The 16524-nt window shown below is 37.4% G+C and overlaps 1 protein-coding gene across 1 annotated transcript in view; it reads left to right on the forward strand.

The window, feature by feature from the left end:
- Positions 1 to 16524, forward strand: part of map3k5 (mitogen-activated protein kinase kinase kinase 5) — a 58555-nt gene that overhangs the window by 16428 nt on the left and 25603 nt on the right. The window contains exons 4-11 of the mRNA XM_055054291.1: positions 4079 to 4272; positions 5763 to 5931; positions 6837 to 6943; positions 11654 to 11824; positions 13273 to 13385; positions 14530 to 14689; positions 15265 to 15418; positions 15512 to 15619. Of these exons, the coding sequence (XP_054910266.1) occupies positions 4079 to 4272; positions 5763 to 5931; positions 6837 to 6943; positions 11654 to 11824; positions 13273 to 13385; positions 14530 to 14689; positions 15265 to 15418; positions 15512 to 15619 (1176 nt within the window). The remainder of the gene's footprint in view (positions 1 to 4078; positions 4273 to 5762; positions 5932 to 6836; positions 6944 to 11653; positions 11825 to 13272; positions 13386 to 14529; positions 14690 to 15264; positions 15419 to 15511; positions 15620 to 16524) is intronic.

The following is a 16524-nucleotide window of genomic DNA, read 5'->3' on the forward strand; positions in this document are numbered from 1 at the left end:
CATCCTGCATAAAAACACAGTTGAAATGCAATACTGTAACAGCAAACATTGAAACTTTCACTGCAGAAAAACTAAATGATACCAGGTGTTTTTGGTGTAGTTTCTAGTGCAGATATCTTGGTACATTTAAGACAAAATTAACTTATAAGTAACTTAAAAGTTACTTATAAAAATATCTTGTTATAAATGAATCTGCCAGTGGGATATTAATGTATTATTTATTTAAAATAAGCTCCTATTTCTTGCTTGTAAGTTAATTTTGTCTTATTTTAAGTGGAGAAAGATATTTGCACCAAAAGAAAGAAAGAAAGAAAAAAGAAAGAAAGAAAGAAAGAAATTAGACCAAAATATTTGTTAAAATGTAGTTTTTGCAGTGTTATTTTAAATTTTTTATGCACACTCATCACATACAACATCAACACTGACACAAGTGCTTCATAACTTTTTAATTTTGTTATATTTTTCTCAAGAATAAAAACATTTCATAGGATGAAAAAGGTGATCTGTTCTTGTCTAAGTGCAACCAGCCACAAAACACAGCTGCATAATTTTACAGTGATTTATTTTCAACCTGTTTTTTATTTCCAAACTCATTATTTAGACGTTTTCACACCTGATAGTCCAATTGACTCAGTTCGATGGGGGACCAAAATCACAATATTTGTTACATTTTCACTGCACTGTCAAATGATCCAGACTAACTGTAAAACCTATATATTAACCTAAATAAAATCGATCTGAATTGTCAGTATAAATGCTGAAATTACACCAAAAACATTGTCTTTAATCGTCTCTGTAGATGATGAGTCACAAACTGTCTGAAATGTGATATTTTTAACTGCCTGCCATCATAATTAAAACCCGGGTAATTAGTCTGTAATTGTGTGGATCCATTTACAGCAATTTCCAACAGCTTAATTTCCAAGTGTGTTTTTACAAACTACCAAAGATTTAATGTTTGTGTGGGATAAACAAGGGCTTTATTGAGTTAACAGGCTGTTCCTTAAATAGTCATAAAATATCGTGTATCTAAAATTGATTAATTCCTTACAAAATGTGTAAGATAATATTAAATATGTTAAATTGTGTTGATAGCACAATTAAATTATACATATTCTACGTAGTTTATTTGTCTTGTGGGACAAATGAACCATTGCTTGGTAAAGTTTATCCATTTATTACTGGTGGATGTATAAAAAAGTCTTAAAGGTTAGAATTAAGTTTATGCGCAATACAAAACAGTTTCATTTAGTCTCATTCCTTTCAGAATAAGCTTTAGATTCACATAAGTAAATTAATCCAAAGAGACAACTGTACATCTTTGAAAAGCAGAAGTAGAGCCTCCTGCACAACTAACAAGAATGCAGCAAGTTGTTTCTGGATTGGAAGTTAACAACAAGACACTTGTCTTTTCCAGCAGCCATTGTACAGCGCATACAACGGTAAAACAAGCTGACCAAACATGCTGGGCTGCTAGGTAATAAGCTGTTGCCTGCTGATTTATGATGTTAGATTCCAGATGTTTTTGAAGCTGCTCATTTTCCAGACACCAAAAAGCAGTTGAGACTCCAATAGAAGACGTAAGTTTTGTATAACATATTCTCTTTTGGTGAAAGCTGTGGAAACACTGGTTTCCACAGCAGGTTTCAACCTGGCTGTTCAGGATGAGCTGCTAATGTGACGAGCTAACAAATAGTCAGTCCCAGGCTTCAGATTCCCCTTGAGCCAAAGTCTGTTTCACCTCGGTGAGCTTTCACCTGTAAACGACTTGTTCAAGTTCCCTTCAGATGAGCTGCAGCTGTTCTGAAACATTCAGGAGCTCCTGGAAACAAACCTGCCATTTGATTCCTGTGACGGCAGGAATCATACACAGACAGTAGCGCTAAATATAGCTGCAGTGTTTTGCAGCACGCTTTAGTTAAGAGAACCAGGGGTCAGGGTGTATTTTTTGTTTTCTGAGAGTTGATGTCATTATCCTCTGTTGCACAGGAGGAAGTTGTTATCAGTTGATAGATTTCATCGCTGCACCGTGCCGTCTTTCACTTCCTTTTCAGTGGCAGTGAAGGCATCAGCTGTGGCATTGGTGCTTCTGTAAGGCTGAAAACATGACAGATTGTCAGTCAGGAAGCAGCTGCGTTTCAGCTGCTGTTGCTCATCTAACAGGGTTTTTTTGTCTGTCTGAAAACGTTGCAAGGTTTTCTTTTTGTGCTTCAGCTGTGTGCACACACCACCAATTTCCTCTTTCTTTAATTGGCAGCAAAAAAGGCCACCAGAGCTTAATCAGCCAAACCACAGATGTCTAAAAATGAGATGTAAATGAATGACCCTATTGGTCCTGCAGCAGAAATAAGACATAAAGCAAAATAAAAGCCAAAGATGGAGGAAAATGATGGTGTATGCAAAGGTTTGCACCAAGTCAGCAGAACTGCATTAAATTTCACTTTAATTTGTTCAGTGGACTGGAGGAAAATGCTAAATTCATCTTAGTGCATACCTGTTAGCGTTTGTAGAGTAAGAAATCAGCCTTTAATGGCGTAGTTATCGCTGTGTGTTTGTGCTGACTTGTTCACAGAAATATTTAGTGAAGTAAAAAAGCTTTAATCAGAGGAAGCAGCTTAAACTTCCTCTGAAACTCTGCCACCCACCTATTTACAGTAAACAGGTATCCAGTTTAACTGGAAGAGGGATACATTTCTTTGTTTCTCAATTTATGTAAAATTATTTAACTTCCCATACAAGTTGCTTTGTGTAGCATTAAAATAAAAGTTAATTTTCTATTAGAAAATCATGTCAACATAAATATAACAAGCTTAAGATTGTAACATTACTGTAGTGCAGATAAATGTAATATAATATATGAAATGGGAATGCATTCTGTCTACTGAAAGCTGCAAATCAGATGTTTAATGATTTGAACAAATTAAAAATGGACATTTTTTGTTCTGGTGTTTATGGACCTTAGCTACTGATGGATGACTGTGGCCACAAACTGCTATAAACACCAAGAACCACTGTAATTTTTTGTGTTTTCTATTGGAGTTCTTGTCGAGCCGTTTTTCACTACTTCAGAAAAAGTAGTGAAAAAGTGAGCTTGGCAAAAAATGCCTTCAAAGCCTCAGTTCGGGTACCGGTTTGTTGGATCTCCAAACTTTTGCTCCTCAGTGGATACATTTGCTTTCCTGGACGACTGCTGTCTTATACTGGGTTCAGTGTCTTGTTGTCCCAGAAATTCATCAATTTTTTCCAAATATCATGTATGATTTATCATTTAAATTATTAGTTATTATCAGATACAGGCCCAAACATGAATAATGACGATTAGATATTTATTTTAATAGACATAATTATTCTAACTGACTTTAGAAAAAAAAAGTCAGAGGAAGGTTTCACATAATGTGCATTTAAAATTAACATTTAAATATGTAAATTCCTTTGAAGGAAGAGAATATTTTGTCACTGAAACTAAGGATCCATTCACACCAGTCCTGATTAGTCCACTTTAAATCAACTCTAGTTTGTCTTGAAAATCTTTGGGGAGATGTGAATACTCAAAGTCTGATATGGACCAAAAAAACGAACTCTGGTCCGCCGACAAACTTGCAGCTTGTTTCAGTTGAAGTGAAATCTGGTGTGTTTTGAAGGCATATGTGAACGGCAAGCGGACTAGAGACTGCTCCAAAAGCAGGAAGTGAGCTATAGTGCAGGGTTTTCTGGGTAAATACAACCAAAACAAAGGCGCCTCTAGCGCCAGAAGACCAAAGAGAAATCCTCCAACTGCTTAAATCTGACATTAGCGGTTTTCAAGTGATTTCCTTTAGCAGTTCTTGGTGTAGCACCCCCACAGGCGAGGAGGGGAACAGGTTTTTCAAAGGTTTTGGACCGTCTGATGCAGTGCAGTGTGAAAGAGAATCGGACCAGCTGAAAACGAAACAAAAGTTGCGATTTTGGTCCCGAGGTTCATCAAATCTACCAGCCTGTCAGGTGAAATGAGAAACCGCTCAACTGTTTCTAATGTGAAGTGAGAAGTAAATAAATAAACGGTCACACTGCTTCACCTGTTTGTGTCTTCCGTCCACAGACATGTTCAGCCAACTACACCTTCATCCCGTACATGGTCACACCTCACAACAAAGTGTACTGCTGCGAGAGCAGCCTCATGAAGGGCCTGACGGAGCTGATGCAGCCCAGCTTCGAGATGCTGCTGGGGCCCATCTGCATGCCGCTGCTGGACCGCTTCACTCAGCTGCTCAAAGTGTCACAGGCCAACTCTCAGTGAGTGCTTTCCTGCAGTGTGTGTGTGTGTGTGTGTGTGTGTGTGTGTGTGTGTGTGTGTGTGTGTGTGTGTGTGTGTGTGTGTGTGTGTGTGTGTGTGTGTGTGGGGGGGGGTGTGTGTGTGTGTGTGTGTGTGTGTGTGTGTGTGTCATCAACTACCATCCTTTAGCTGTGAATCTTTCAGTTTGGTCATGTCACAAAAATTTTGTAACCTAATAAAAAGTCTTTCGCCACTGCAGCTCATAAGAAGGGATGTTGGATGAACAAACATCCTTTTTTTGGCTCTTCTGCAGAGGAAGAACTTTGTTTACTGCTCATTTTTATTGACACGGCGAAGGATCTGAGCAGAAATGGCAAAGCTGTAAAATGCACCATTTGCATGTTCGACATTTAGATGGAAACGTCTTCTTATGATTGTAGCTGCAGACCATCTTAAAGTTTGGATTGGCCTTGTCTCAAATGCTGTAAAGTCATAAAAGAAATCATTTTAAAGTATGTTATGTCTCCTTACGACTATGTTGATGTGAGGTTACCAGTTTTAGACATTACGGATCAATCAGATCCGTGAAGATCAATGATCTTCAGATCCGTGAAGATCAATGATCAGTTTATGCTACAAATTCCCAGTAAAAGTGAATTTAGGTCTTTATCTTAACTGGCTCATTCTAATATTTGTGTGTCGTTTAATTAAAACCAGGTGTGTCCAACTACATGCATGATTTAGATCTGCTCATAATACTTAACTGTATCAAAAAATTGAAGGAATACCAATAAATTCATCATGTCGTTCTGCTGCCAACTTTAATATATTTACCTCAGGAGGAGGATGGCCATGAATTTATTTACTTTCTGCCCAGTTTGAGGAAACCTTGCGGTTGTTTTAGTAAGAGGAAGTTAAAGTTCTCTACTGATGTGGACTCCCGCTGCAGGTTATGTTGCATTGTTATGGCTAAAACAAGAGATTTTTGAAATTGAAAATGTTTCACCATTTCTCTAAGTAAATTAAAGTGTTTAAAAACATGTAGTTTTTTTATCTTTTAAATGGGACCCATGATTCAAAATTTACGTTTTTATGATTCTATTAAAGCCAAAGCACTGAAAAATAAAAACCACCCAGGTATTTTTAGTAATAAGTAAAATTTTTTATGTGTTTCAAAAACGACCCGATTAAGTCATAATCCACCAGCACTGCGCGTTACCTTTGGATTTAAAGTGACAGAGGCCCTAAATCAGCTCATTGTGGAAGGAATTCAAAACCAGACTTAAATCTCATTATTTAAAAATGATTTTGTAAAAAAAATATGAAGACCTATTATAAGCATTCACGGGTCACCATGGCTCTAATAAATTAAATTATGTATTTTTTCATTTGCTCATATTATCTCAGTCTGATATAAAAATGTGTCTCAAGGTCAGAAACCTAAAATAAATCCAAACCAACAAAAATCTGATTGGTTTTTCTAACTAACTGTATTGTTTTTGTCCTGCAGCCAGTATTTCAGAGAGACCATTCTGAACGAGATCCGTAAAGCCCGGGAACTTTTCACCGGCGTGGAGCTGTCAGCCGAACTGAGCCGAATTCAGCAGAGGCTGGACAACGTGGAGTGTCTTTCAGTGGACGTGGTCATCAACCTGCTGCTGACATACAGGGACATCCAGGTGAGCGCTGAGCTATGAGAAACCACACAGGAGCAGGTTGTTCTGAGCAGCAAGTAGCGAAAAAGACAAGGTATTTTCTGACACCGCGCTAAGTCAGAAAATGTTTAATTCTCTGTGTCAGACTTGTCTCCAGGTTGTGCTCTTGCTGTGTTTGCCCATATCTCGGTGACAGTCGAGCTAAAACATTCAGCGACTGGATGGCAGCCGTCAAAAATGTCTCCAATTGTTCAAACTCGAGTTCTAGTGAAGCATATTTTGTCTGCCAGTGTATGAACAAGTAAAATGTTTACTTGCAGCACTTGTTGAGGTTTTAGAAACTCTGCAGACATGTCGGTTGTTTTTAATGAAACATTTAGAAGAAAATCTGCAACAAAAACCTCAAAGATGATTTTAATGTCACATTTAAGAGGAAAGTAAAGTCAGACGTGGATGTTTAGAAGAGGTGACCTCAGCCATTTCCATCCCTTCAGAGAATTGTTTCTCCTCAGACCACCTGCGGAGAGCTTGTGGCGCATCTTTTGTACCGCTCATTTTAAAACTTCCTTTCTTCCCCATCTTTCATCTCTGCTTTGTGGTGCATGCATTGTCCACATCCTGCTGCTCACCAAAAGCATCGCACAGCCTCATGAATCTTTCATTAGGACAACAAGCATACAGGATGTCGTGAATTATTCAGCAGGCAGAGGCTGTAGTGAATATGTAGGCAAATATAAGGAACAAAAATATGATGAAGAGCCAACTCAATTACCGGCATGCGTTCGCTGCTCCAGAGTCTGAATGAAGAAGGTGCATGAGATGATTAATATTTTGCAGGAGTTTGTTCACTGCCCACAGTCTTTATGTCAACAGTGTGAAGGATGAGGTTGCAGCAGAAACTAAACTGCATTTTTTTATTTACCTTCCAGGATTATGAGTCCATTGTGAAGCTGGTTGAAACTCTCGAGAAGCTGCCAACCTTTGACCCCATGGCTCATCCACACGTGAAGTTTCACTACGCCTTTGCACTGAACCGGTGAGACAGAAAACCTGCAAACCTGTAGGCTTTAATTATTCAATATAACACACAGAAAACTATTTTTGAACTTAAGATCAAAATTTGTTTTCAAAAAAATTTCTGAAATAAAGTTCAACATTCTTGTGGTTTTAGTAGAAATTTGCTACTCCTTTTTTTCTTTTTTGTAGTTTTTTTTATAAGTGAAGATATCGGGCAGAGTATTGACACTAAAAATTGTTTGTAAATTTTGCCAAATAGTCAATCCAGAAATTCCCTTTCTAAATAATCGAACATTATTCGACTTGCTTTGTTTTGGGTTTTTTTCAGTTTAGAGATGTCATAACTTCAACTTGAAGACTTTATCAATTCCCTCTGTCCTGTACCCAGAATGCATTGCTGCAGAACCACTTTGTAGTTCTATCTTGATCCATACATGAATACTAATGAGAGATTTTTATAATTTATTTTATTAATGTCTGTGTCAGGCTGTTTTAAACTATTTTTGCTTAAATTTATCAGTCTACTGAAGTTTACATATGTCGGTTTTAAGTGTTTATTATTTTCCAAACAGAAAATCCTCAGTATGTTGCAGATGTGCCACACAGTTGGGTTCTGGCTGCTTTTTGTTTCACAGCAGCTGCTTTTCTTGTAAAACCTTCCTGCAGTTTTAATGGTGCATCTGCTTCATTCAGTAAATAAAGGATGATGGTCATTAATCTGGCAGCGGTTGACGCCGAATGTGAGCGACTTCTCAGTTTGCATTTGCAACCTGGACCATTTCTGTTTGGTCACATAGAGTAAATGTTAGACAGAAAATCTATCGTTCAGCTTCATGAGCAGAATGTGGTGCAGATATTTTGTTCCAGTTCGCCTCACAAAAGCTGAGATGAGTCACTAAACCTGCAGTTTAAGTAAAGGAGATGTGTGGTCTGATTTATTTCTGCTGAGAGAAAAAATGTGCAGCAGTGTTTCAGTTGCATTTTAAGGTTTCTGACATAAAAGCCCAAAATTTAAAAGTAACTGTGCAGAAAAGCAGGAGCAGTAAAACAATAATAGGTGATGCTTTATTTGTTGCAGTAATTTAACATGCTTAACATTCAAGTCAAAACTTTGAATAAAACCAATCTTAAATATGATTTTAAGATTATCAGCTAATAATCTTAAAATTATTAAGATTATAATAATAATAATTTCTTAATATTTTGTTTTAAATAACAAAAAATCTAGTTTTTTTTCTCAACTCAAATTCCAACCTTATTGTTTTAATTTAATTTTGTGACAGGAGAAGAAAAACTTCCCGATTCTTTTTCCTTGTAGTGATTAAAACTCCTCTTCAGATATAAAAACACACCAGTTGCTGTCAAATTAAGTATAAAATCGACACACTGGTACATTACAAAGCATGAGGAGAACCTGAAATTAAAGGCAACACCAGAAATACATATTAAAAATGATTTTATCCTGGCCTGATTTGAAGCAGTTGGTCGTTAAGAAGCCTTAGCGAGAACTTTAGCAGATAATTTCATTTAAATCAAATCTGAACATGAACTTCGCTGTACTTCTTAAAGATGTCTGTAGCTTCCTAGTTATTTCTGATGTACTAAAGTTTAACGTGAAGTGCAGCCAGGCTGTCTGACAGAACGAGGATGCAACAAAACACCAGAGATGCCTCTCCAGAACGTCTGAGAGCTTTAATTACAGCGACATCGTGTAGAAACCCACCCGGATGATGATCTTTTTGGCTCGTTTAGGTATTCAGAAAGCTTTTACATTCCTCTGGTGGAAGGTTAATGCATGATTTATGATGCCAAAAACTGTACAGTTTCTGCTACGTACACAGTTAAAACCAGATGTTTACATACCGCAGCTAAAAATACACAAAACTTTCCTTACTGTCTGAGATTAAAGCAGACTAAACCTTCCCTGTCTGCGGTCATATTAGAACATTATTTTCTCAGCACCAGGACAATGAGGAGGAGAATATTTTTTGAAGTATTTTCAATGCTTGTTTTCTGAAATGTCAGACTTCCTGCTTTCTTGTGTGAGATCTTGTAAAAATCGAGATATTGGACAAGTTGGTCTTTAAAGCGATTATGTGATTTTAATTCTTTCATTTTTACATTTCAATCATTCAGTCATGCTCTTTTTAAAGATTCCTCACATAAATGCAGAAATGCTCCACTCACCCAGAAACAACCAATGAGACCCTAGTCGTAATGCTGCCAATCATCCTCATGTATGTGCTCTCCTTTCTCTCTGCTATGCTACATCTAAGGATAAACTGTTTTCCTGTAATGGTAAGTATTTTCTCCACCATTAATACATTTAGCAGCACATACATGGGTGTGATTAACAGCTCTAAGACCCTCCTGGCTCTGATTGGTTGGTTTTGATTGTTTGGATTTCTGGAGACAGCAAAAACTTGATTATTTATTTTTCATTTTTCAGATTATTTGTTTCTGATAGTTTTGACAGATATGGAAAAAGCCTATTATTTATAAAAACTACATATTGCACCAAAATCAAATGCAAATGTACGGGGAAAAAATCCCTATAAAATCCTTTCTCTTGTTTCTGGCATTTAGCAAATAGAAATAACTTTTATAATCTCAACCGACCTAAAACTGGAAAAGTTGCATCTGAAAATATACTATTATCTTTTAACTGAGTGTGTATAAACTTCAAGTTTGGACTGCGTCCAGTTAAAAACATTTTATTGCTTTATGTAATTTGGTTAAATAAAGTGCTCTATTTAGAGAAACACTAGCTGAATTCTGTCACTGAAGTGCTGTTATGTAATTGCCTTCACTTTGGTTGTTTCGCTGCGTTCCGACTCGGCACAGTGCGGCCCACTCAAAGCCCTTACATTAACAATATGCGGCCTAAATGAGAGCCGAGTGATTGATCCGAAGCTGTTGCTATGCTTCCCTAATGAATCGGCCGGTTTGCACCAGCTTCTGTCTCGGTTATGTGGGTGTCGAACGTTGAGCCTGTTGCTCAGGTTGGCGCCTGACAGGAGCAGGAAACGAATGCAAATGCGCATCAACGGCGTGGAGACGAGGGAGGTCTGTGCGGGCCATCGCCATGGCGACAGCCGCCAGGCCTGGCGCGGCGTTTGACCTTCACACCCCGGAGAACTCAAATCTTTTTGGTTCATTTTCAAAGCGTGTCCAGAATAAGTCTTCCTAATGTGATCTGAAAGATTTATTGAACGTCTGTAGGAAGCCACGTAAAGTTGCATCCACTTCCTTCAAAGTACCTGAAATAAAAATAAAAACAAAAATGAGCTTTTACCTGCATTTTGCTGCCATTCCAGCTGCCTAACCTCTACTTAGGGGCCATATCATCATTTATTGTGATAAGGATTTTGATTTGTTGTTGTCTCGTTAATTTCCAATTAATGATGTTTACCTAGAAACAATAAATAGTTCTTATTGACACTATCACTGTTTTTATACTAGTACCACAAAATATGGTGGTAAATCTGACTACAAGGTCAGTCAGACTGGATGAGAAGCATCTGTGAAAATTAAATGTCAAGTGTCGCTACAGATTCTCCATCTGAACTTTGACTAGACCGTACTAATGGATGCATATGGTTTGATCAAAGCTACTCCGTTGTAGCTCTGATCATAAAACAGAAGAAATCTATTTTATGTTGGTATCTTACAAAAAATCTTCATAAAATAACTGCAGCTGTAGCTTTACAAATAAGAAGTTCAGTATATATGACTTTATTTGGAAGAGAAATTATTATTGGTGTATCCAGAGTTGTGCAAAAGTCTCAACTAATGCCACAGTTTTTTGTTTCCAATCAACCACACTTTATGCTGAGGTGGTTTTGTTTACTTATTTGGATTACTTGAAAATCTTTTTTTACACTTTAAAAATTGCTTTACTTCAAAGTTGCACCCAACAATTGTTTGAGTTATTTATTAATAATATTAATTGTTTAATCTGATTTTAAAAACTCACATTCTGCAGATTTTTTATTTAAGCGTTTATTAGAAATGCATCAGAAAATCCAAAAAGAAACATTTTATTGCCTCACTAGTTTAGTGACTTAGTTTAGTGAATTTGAACCTTGTGAAGCTAAATCTGAGCAACTTAACGAGTTTTGGAAAAAACATGTTTACAGTCAAATGTTTCTGTTCATCTTAAATCCAAAATGTATAAAAGATTTTTAAAAGTTTTGGCCTCAATCATTGATCTGAGTATGTTGTTCTTTCAGCAAATTGTATTTTTTTGGGGGGTCTGTACTCCAGTTAACTATTAATTGATCAATCACTATTAATATGATTAATCGTTTCAGTCCGATTTTGCCTAATTTGTGGGAGAAATTAAACAAAACTTAAGTTTTGAGAAGCTACTTTTTTCTCATTTTGAGTTTGTCTGAAGGGAGACATCATGAAGACAGTTCAATAATAAGAAAAAGAAACTTATCCTCGTCCAGTAATGCAGCTCATTACTGCATGAATATGTCCCCCGATTAAGAATGTTGTCATGACACTTCAACATTAAGAAAATCTAATTACGAGAGATATTCCCAATTTTCAACCAACATGTCTGGATCTGAGCTGCAAGCCAATTAATTAGCATCTTTATTGCCAAACATCTCACAAGTTGGAAAGTGTGTGAAATTAGATTTCTGTCACTCGTTTGTTGGTTCTGCTTTTTGTGTGTTTTGACACTTTGTGTGTGTGCGCGTGTGTGTGTGTGTGGCTGCAGGAGGAACCTGCCTGGCGACAGACAGAAAGCGCTGGACATCATGCTGCCCCTGGTGGAAGGGGAGGAGCAGGTAGCGTCGGACATCTACTGCATGGTGGGACGGATCTATAAGGACATGTTCCTGGAGTCTCACTTCACCGACACTCAGAGCAGAGACAAAGGCACCCTGTGGTGAGAAAATCAGGCGGGATGACTGTGTGCATCTGCGTATCGGTTACATTTCCAGACACTGAGTCACCAATAAATATTGTTGAAATAAGCTTTTTGAGGGACAAGATGCATAATAACTGTGGTGACTCACTGCGGTTCAAGATGTTTTAATCCCACATTTCCAATTAGCAGGAAAGCAAAACGGTTTGTCGGTAATTAGATTTATGGTTTTTATTTTCTGCAAATTGGAATTTATTACAGCAACAGCATGAAAAGCATCCTTTTACATTATTCAGTTTCTCACACTTTGCTGCAAATATGCACAAAAATGTGAGTAGGAACAGAAACGGCATCAGTCATGTTAGGATATTAGATTTTAATGGTGTATAAAAGGAGAGAAATGTTTAAAGTTTCATCAAATTTGAATACCACATTGGATACAATAAATTTATATTAGTTTTATTCCATTACAAAAAAATGTTTTATAAGATTTGCATTTGCTGCAGGGAAACCCAAAGACCCATTTTTTTTTTTTAAAAAGGAAAAAAAGAAGGAATATGAGGAAAAATATTAAAAAGAGAAATTTTGAGAGAAAAAGTAGAAGAAAAACAAAAAAGAGAGAAAAGTGAAAAAACTTAAAAGAAGAAATAAAAAGACCAGAGAAATTATAAAACTTTACAACTTCAAAGTTGTTAATCCTGCAGAGCATTTAATGTCACTTCAAACAGGAAATTTGGACATTAAAACTACCGTATTTTCTGGACTATAAAGCGCATCATGCATAAGCTGCACCACAAACTTTTAAAAAAAAGAAACTGGAAACATACGAAGCCTTAATAAATCCTTTATAAATCTGTCATTAAGGAAGCAGCCCTGCCATGGATTTGTTCTTAAAAGCTGCATCTTATGAGTTTGAAGAAATTTCTCTGCGGTCTAAGCTGCATCATAATAACAATCCTCAACAGCATGAATTCAGATGTGATTGTAAACAGTTTGTCTTTCCTTTGGAGAACAGCCGAACACTCGGGAGCAGTCAGAGCAAACTGAGACTTGCCCAACAACACAAGCCGTCTGATTATCGTCTAACAGAAAATGGCAATTAAGATCTCATATATTTGTTCGCTGAACATGCAGCAGAGATGATCAACCTCCCATCTGGCTGGCATTTTCAGTTTCCATCTAAAAAAAAAAAAAAGCTTGTATATGGGGCTCTAATAAGTTTCGCACATCATTCTGCAGCGGAGCAGATTGGTCATTAAATGAATGAAATCTCGTTATTTGGAAGCACTCATGATTGCTGGTTGGCAGTTTGTGGCCCCAGCTCAATAAGTCTAATTGTTTTTTCCTCCATCCTCGACTATCTCTGAGAGCACTGTGAATTTTTTATGATGCCTCCAAGAGGCCTGGGTTTTGGGATGACGCATTTCTTGGAGGAAGAGTGTTTATTGGACTTTTTGTTCTGCTCTCAGGTTTAAAAAGGGGTTTGAGTCTGAGCCAACACTACACTCTGGAATCAACTATGCGGTTCTCCTGCTGGCAGCTGGACACCAGTTTGATTCTTCGTTCGAACTGCGAAAAGTTGGTAAGGAGACCTGTTGATTAAAATCATGTCCGCCTGTGTGTGGGAAATTCTTCATTGCATTAAAACATTTTTACATCCATCTTCTACGTATTTTAAAGTGAAAAATGGTTTTTATTAGGTATATTTTTTAAGTGCCTGTCATAAATGGTGCTTTAGCTTTGATTGTTTCCTCAATAACAGTATAAACGTCGATGGCTCCCTCTCTGTCAGGGTGTGCTCTCATTATGTGTTCAATAAAGACTAATGAGCCCAGAAAGGCTTGTTTGTCACTGAACTGGGTTTTCCTGGTTGACTGTAAACCTCCTTTATTCATCTCTCACAGCTATTCCTGCTATGCTGGTGCTACTATTTGTTGAATGTTTTTCCTTTAGCGTTTAAAGTCTTTTACTTGTAAACATTTTCAGCTTTAAGGAGTCTTGCATAACACATGTTACGCCATGTAGCTGGTGATGATGGGAAAATTTAAATCTCTTGGGGAAAATGCATTATGAGTAAGATACACTTTTTCATCATTTTTAAGAAATTATTTACCTATGCTGCAAAAACACATCATTTTACCAAGTATTTTTGGTCTAGTTTTTAGTAAAAATATGTTATTACACTTTAAATGTGACAAATTAACTTAAAAGTAACATTTCAACAAGATATAGGCGCTTGTTTTAAGTAAATAATTCCTTAATATTGATGAAAAAGTAATAGTTCCACTGATTGATAAACTTATAACATGGGGAAATGTCTTGGTATAAGTTAAATAATAACTAGTCTTTACTTATTTACTTAAAACAAGCTCCTATATCTTGTTCATTTGTCTCATTTCAAGTGTAGTAATTTATTTGGACTAGAAACTAGACCAACAAAACTTGGTCAGATTTTGTGTTTTTGCAGTGTTGAAGCTTTTAGTGACTGAAACCTTCAGCTGAATCCTTTATGAGCAACGAAAAGAGCAAAAAATGATCAACTTTCCTTAACAGTTCTCTGAAACTAAACATGAAAAACTGAAATCCAAACTATACTATAACATCCAAGCAGGATACGGAGGTACCTTGGTGTTTAAGTTTGGTCTGACTTGTCCGCAGCCTAAGAAGTCAATGTTTCCTTTTTTGGATGAAATGCTCATGTGTGATGCCTGGATTCTGCTTTCCAGGAGTCAAACTGAGCAGCCTGCTGGGGAAGAAGGGCAGCCTGGACAAGCTGCAGAGCTACTGGGATGTGGGCTTCTTCCTGGGCGCCAGCATCCTGGCCTGCGACAACACCAGGGTCATCCAGGCCTCCGAGAAGCTCTTCAAGCTCAAGGCTCCCATCTGGTGCGAACATGGACAAGCCTTTCTCAGATCAACATGCTAGAATAAAAAAACACATTTTGGTCCAACTCCTTCACCAAATGCCCCCAGTGTCGATTTGATCTGGAGTGTGCTCGACTTTCCCTTGAAGGCGCAGCAGCCATCTGTGGCCATTGTGAAAACATTTGGTGCATTTTGCATGAAGAGGAGAAAAGATCACTGGAGAATGTGTTTGCTCTTTTAGTTTTTGCAAGGATGTGAAAGAAAAGCCTCAGGAAAAAATGAATCGCTTAAATTAGCAACTGTGTGTCTTTAGTCTGGTTCGGTTTATGGACCTTCTAATCAAAATAGGGACACAACATTTGTCCCATGTTGTGTCGATTTGAAGGAGAATATGAGACGTCCATCAACCTTGAGTTGATGGACGTTTTTTTGGTATTTTATTTTAACTTCAGTCACCAACTTGTTCAAGGAAGTACAACGGGTTTATTTTTAGATGTTACTCAAGACGTTTGCACAGTTTCTTAATCTGTGTGGGGGAAAAGCACCTCCTGTTTGGTTTAAATGGTTTTTCACTGGGTTTGTTGGGTTGTGCTCAGGTATCTGCGCTCTCTGGTGGAAACCATCTTGATCTACCAGCACTTTAAGAAGCCTGGCAGCGAGCCGCCGGCACCCAAACAGGAGCTGGTGGACTTCTGGATGGACTTCTTGGTGGAATCGACCAAAAAAGACGTCTCCTCTGTTCGATTTCCTGTGAGTGACAAATTCAGTTCTGCCCCACGAAGGAAAAACACGACAGTATTGAACTCATTCATAAAAAATGGAATAATCAATTCTTTCCTCTAGGTGTTGATACTGGAGCCGACGAAAGTGTACCAGCCTTCGTATTTGTCCATAAACAAAGATGTGGAAGATGACACCGTGTCCATCTGGCACGTTGCTCCAGACGACAAGGTGCATCCAACTATTCTATCGTTCACAAAAATTTAACTTTTTCCAGAATGTTCTTCACATTTTTCAGAACAAAAGGAATTATACTGCAGGATACATAATACTGTTGCTTTAATATTTGTTATTATTTATTATTGGGAACCTAAACAATCAATTTTAATTTCCCACTGAGTGTTTTCTGGTTCGTTTGGGGAGAAATGGAAATCTGATGCAGACCAGACAGCTGAGGTTTTGGTTCTGTTCAAGTGAAAACTGGTGTGGTTTGAATTCATACGTGAGCATCAAGTGAACCAAAGGGCATTCTGGGAAAATCCAACCAAAACAACCGTGCTAGGCTAGCGCTAGCGGCAGAAGTGGCTTGTGGTTGTTTTAACAACAACAAAAGAGAAATTTTACAGCCGCTAGTATCTGACGCCACTCCATTTTAGTTTACATTTTGTGAAAAAGGAAGTTGCGCTCAGTGTCTTTTGTGTCCGTTTTTCTAACAGTGTGAAAGCGAACCAACCTAAAACATAACAATGTTGCAACTTTGGTGAGTTTATCTAACCGAGTCCGCCGGACGATCAGGTGTGAAATAAACTTAAGAAACTTAAAAACACATTTTTACTTTACTTTGTGAAGTAAAACGTAAGTTGGTGCACACCAAGAGGAATATGCTGTTGTTTATTTGAACTTGTAAGATTCGTTATGGTTTAGTTGTGCAGGATGTTGGGAATGTCGCTTCTTGTTCGAAATTGTTTTGAGGAAAAAGAAACAAACTATCTTTTGAGGGAAAAAAAAAGTATTTTGGCCACTTTATCTGAATATTTATTCCAATTTCAATCCAGAAAGCTTCAAGTATTAGTTCTTAAATTTCACTCCAGTTGGAAAGTAAAAGACAATTAAAAAATGTTTTTGTACAAACTATG

This window comes from Poeciliopsis prolifica, unplaced genomic scaffold, assembly GCF_027474105.1.
Source record: "Poeciliopsis prolifica strain line A6 unplaced genomic scaffold, Auburn_PproV2 SCAFFOLD039, whole genome shotgun sequence".
In the NCBI taxonomy this organism is placed as follows: Eukaryota; Metazoa; Chordata; class Actinopteri; order Cyprinodontiformes; family Poeciliidae; genus Poeciliopsis; species Poeciliopsis prolifica.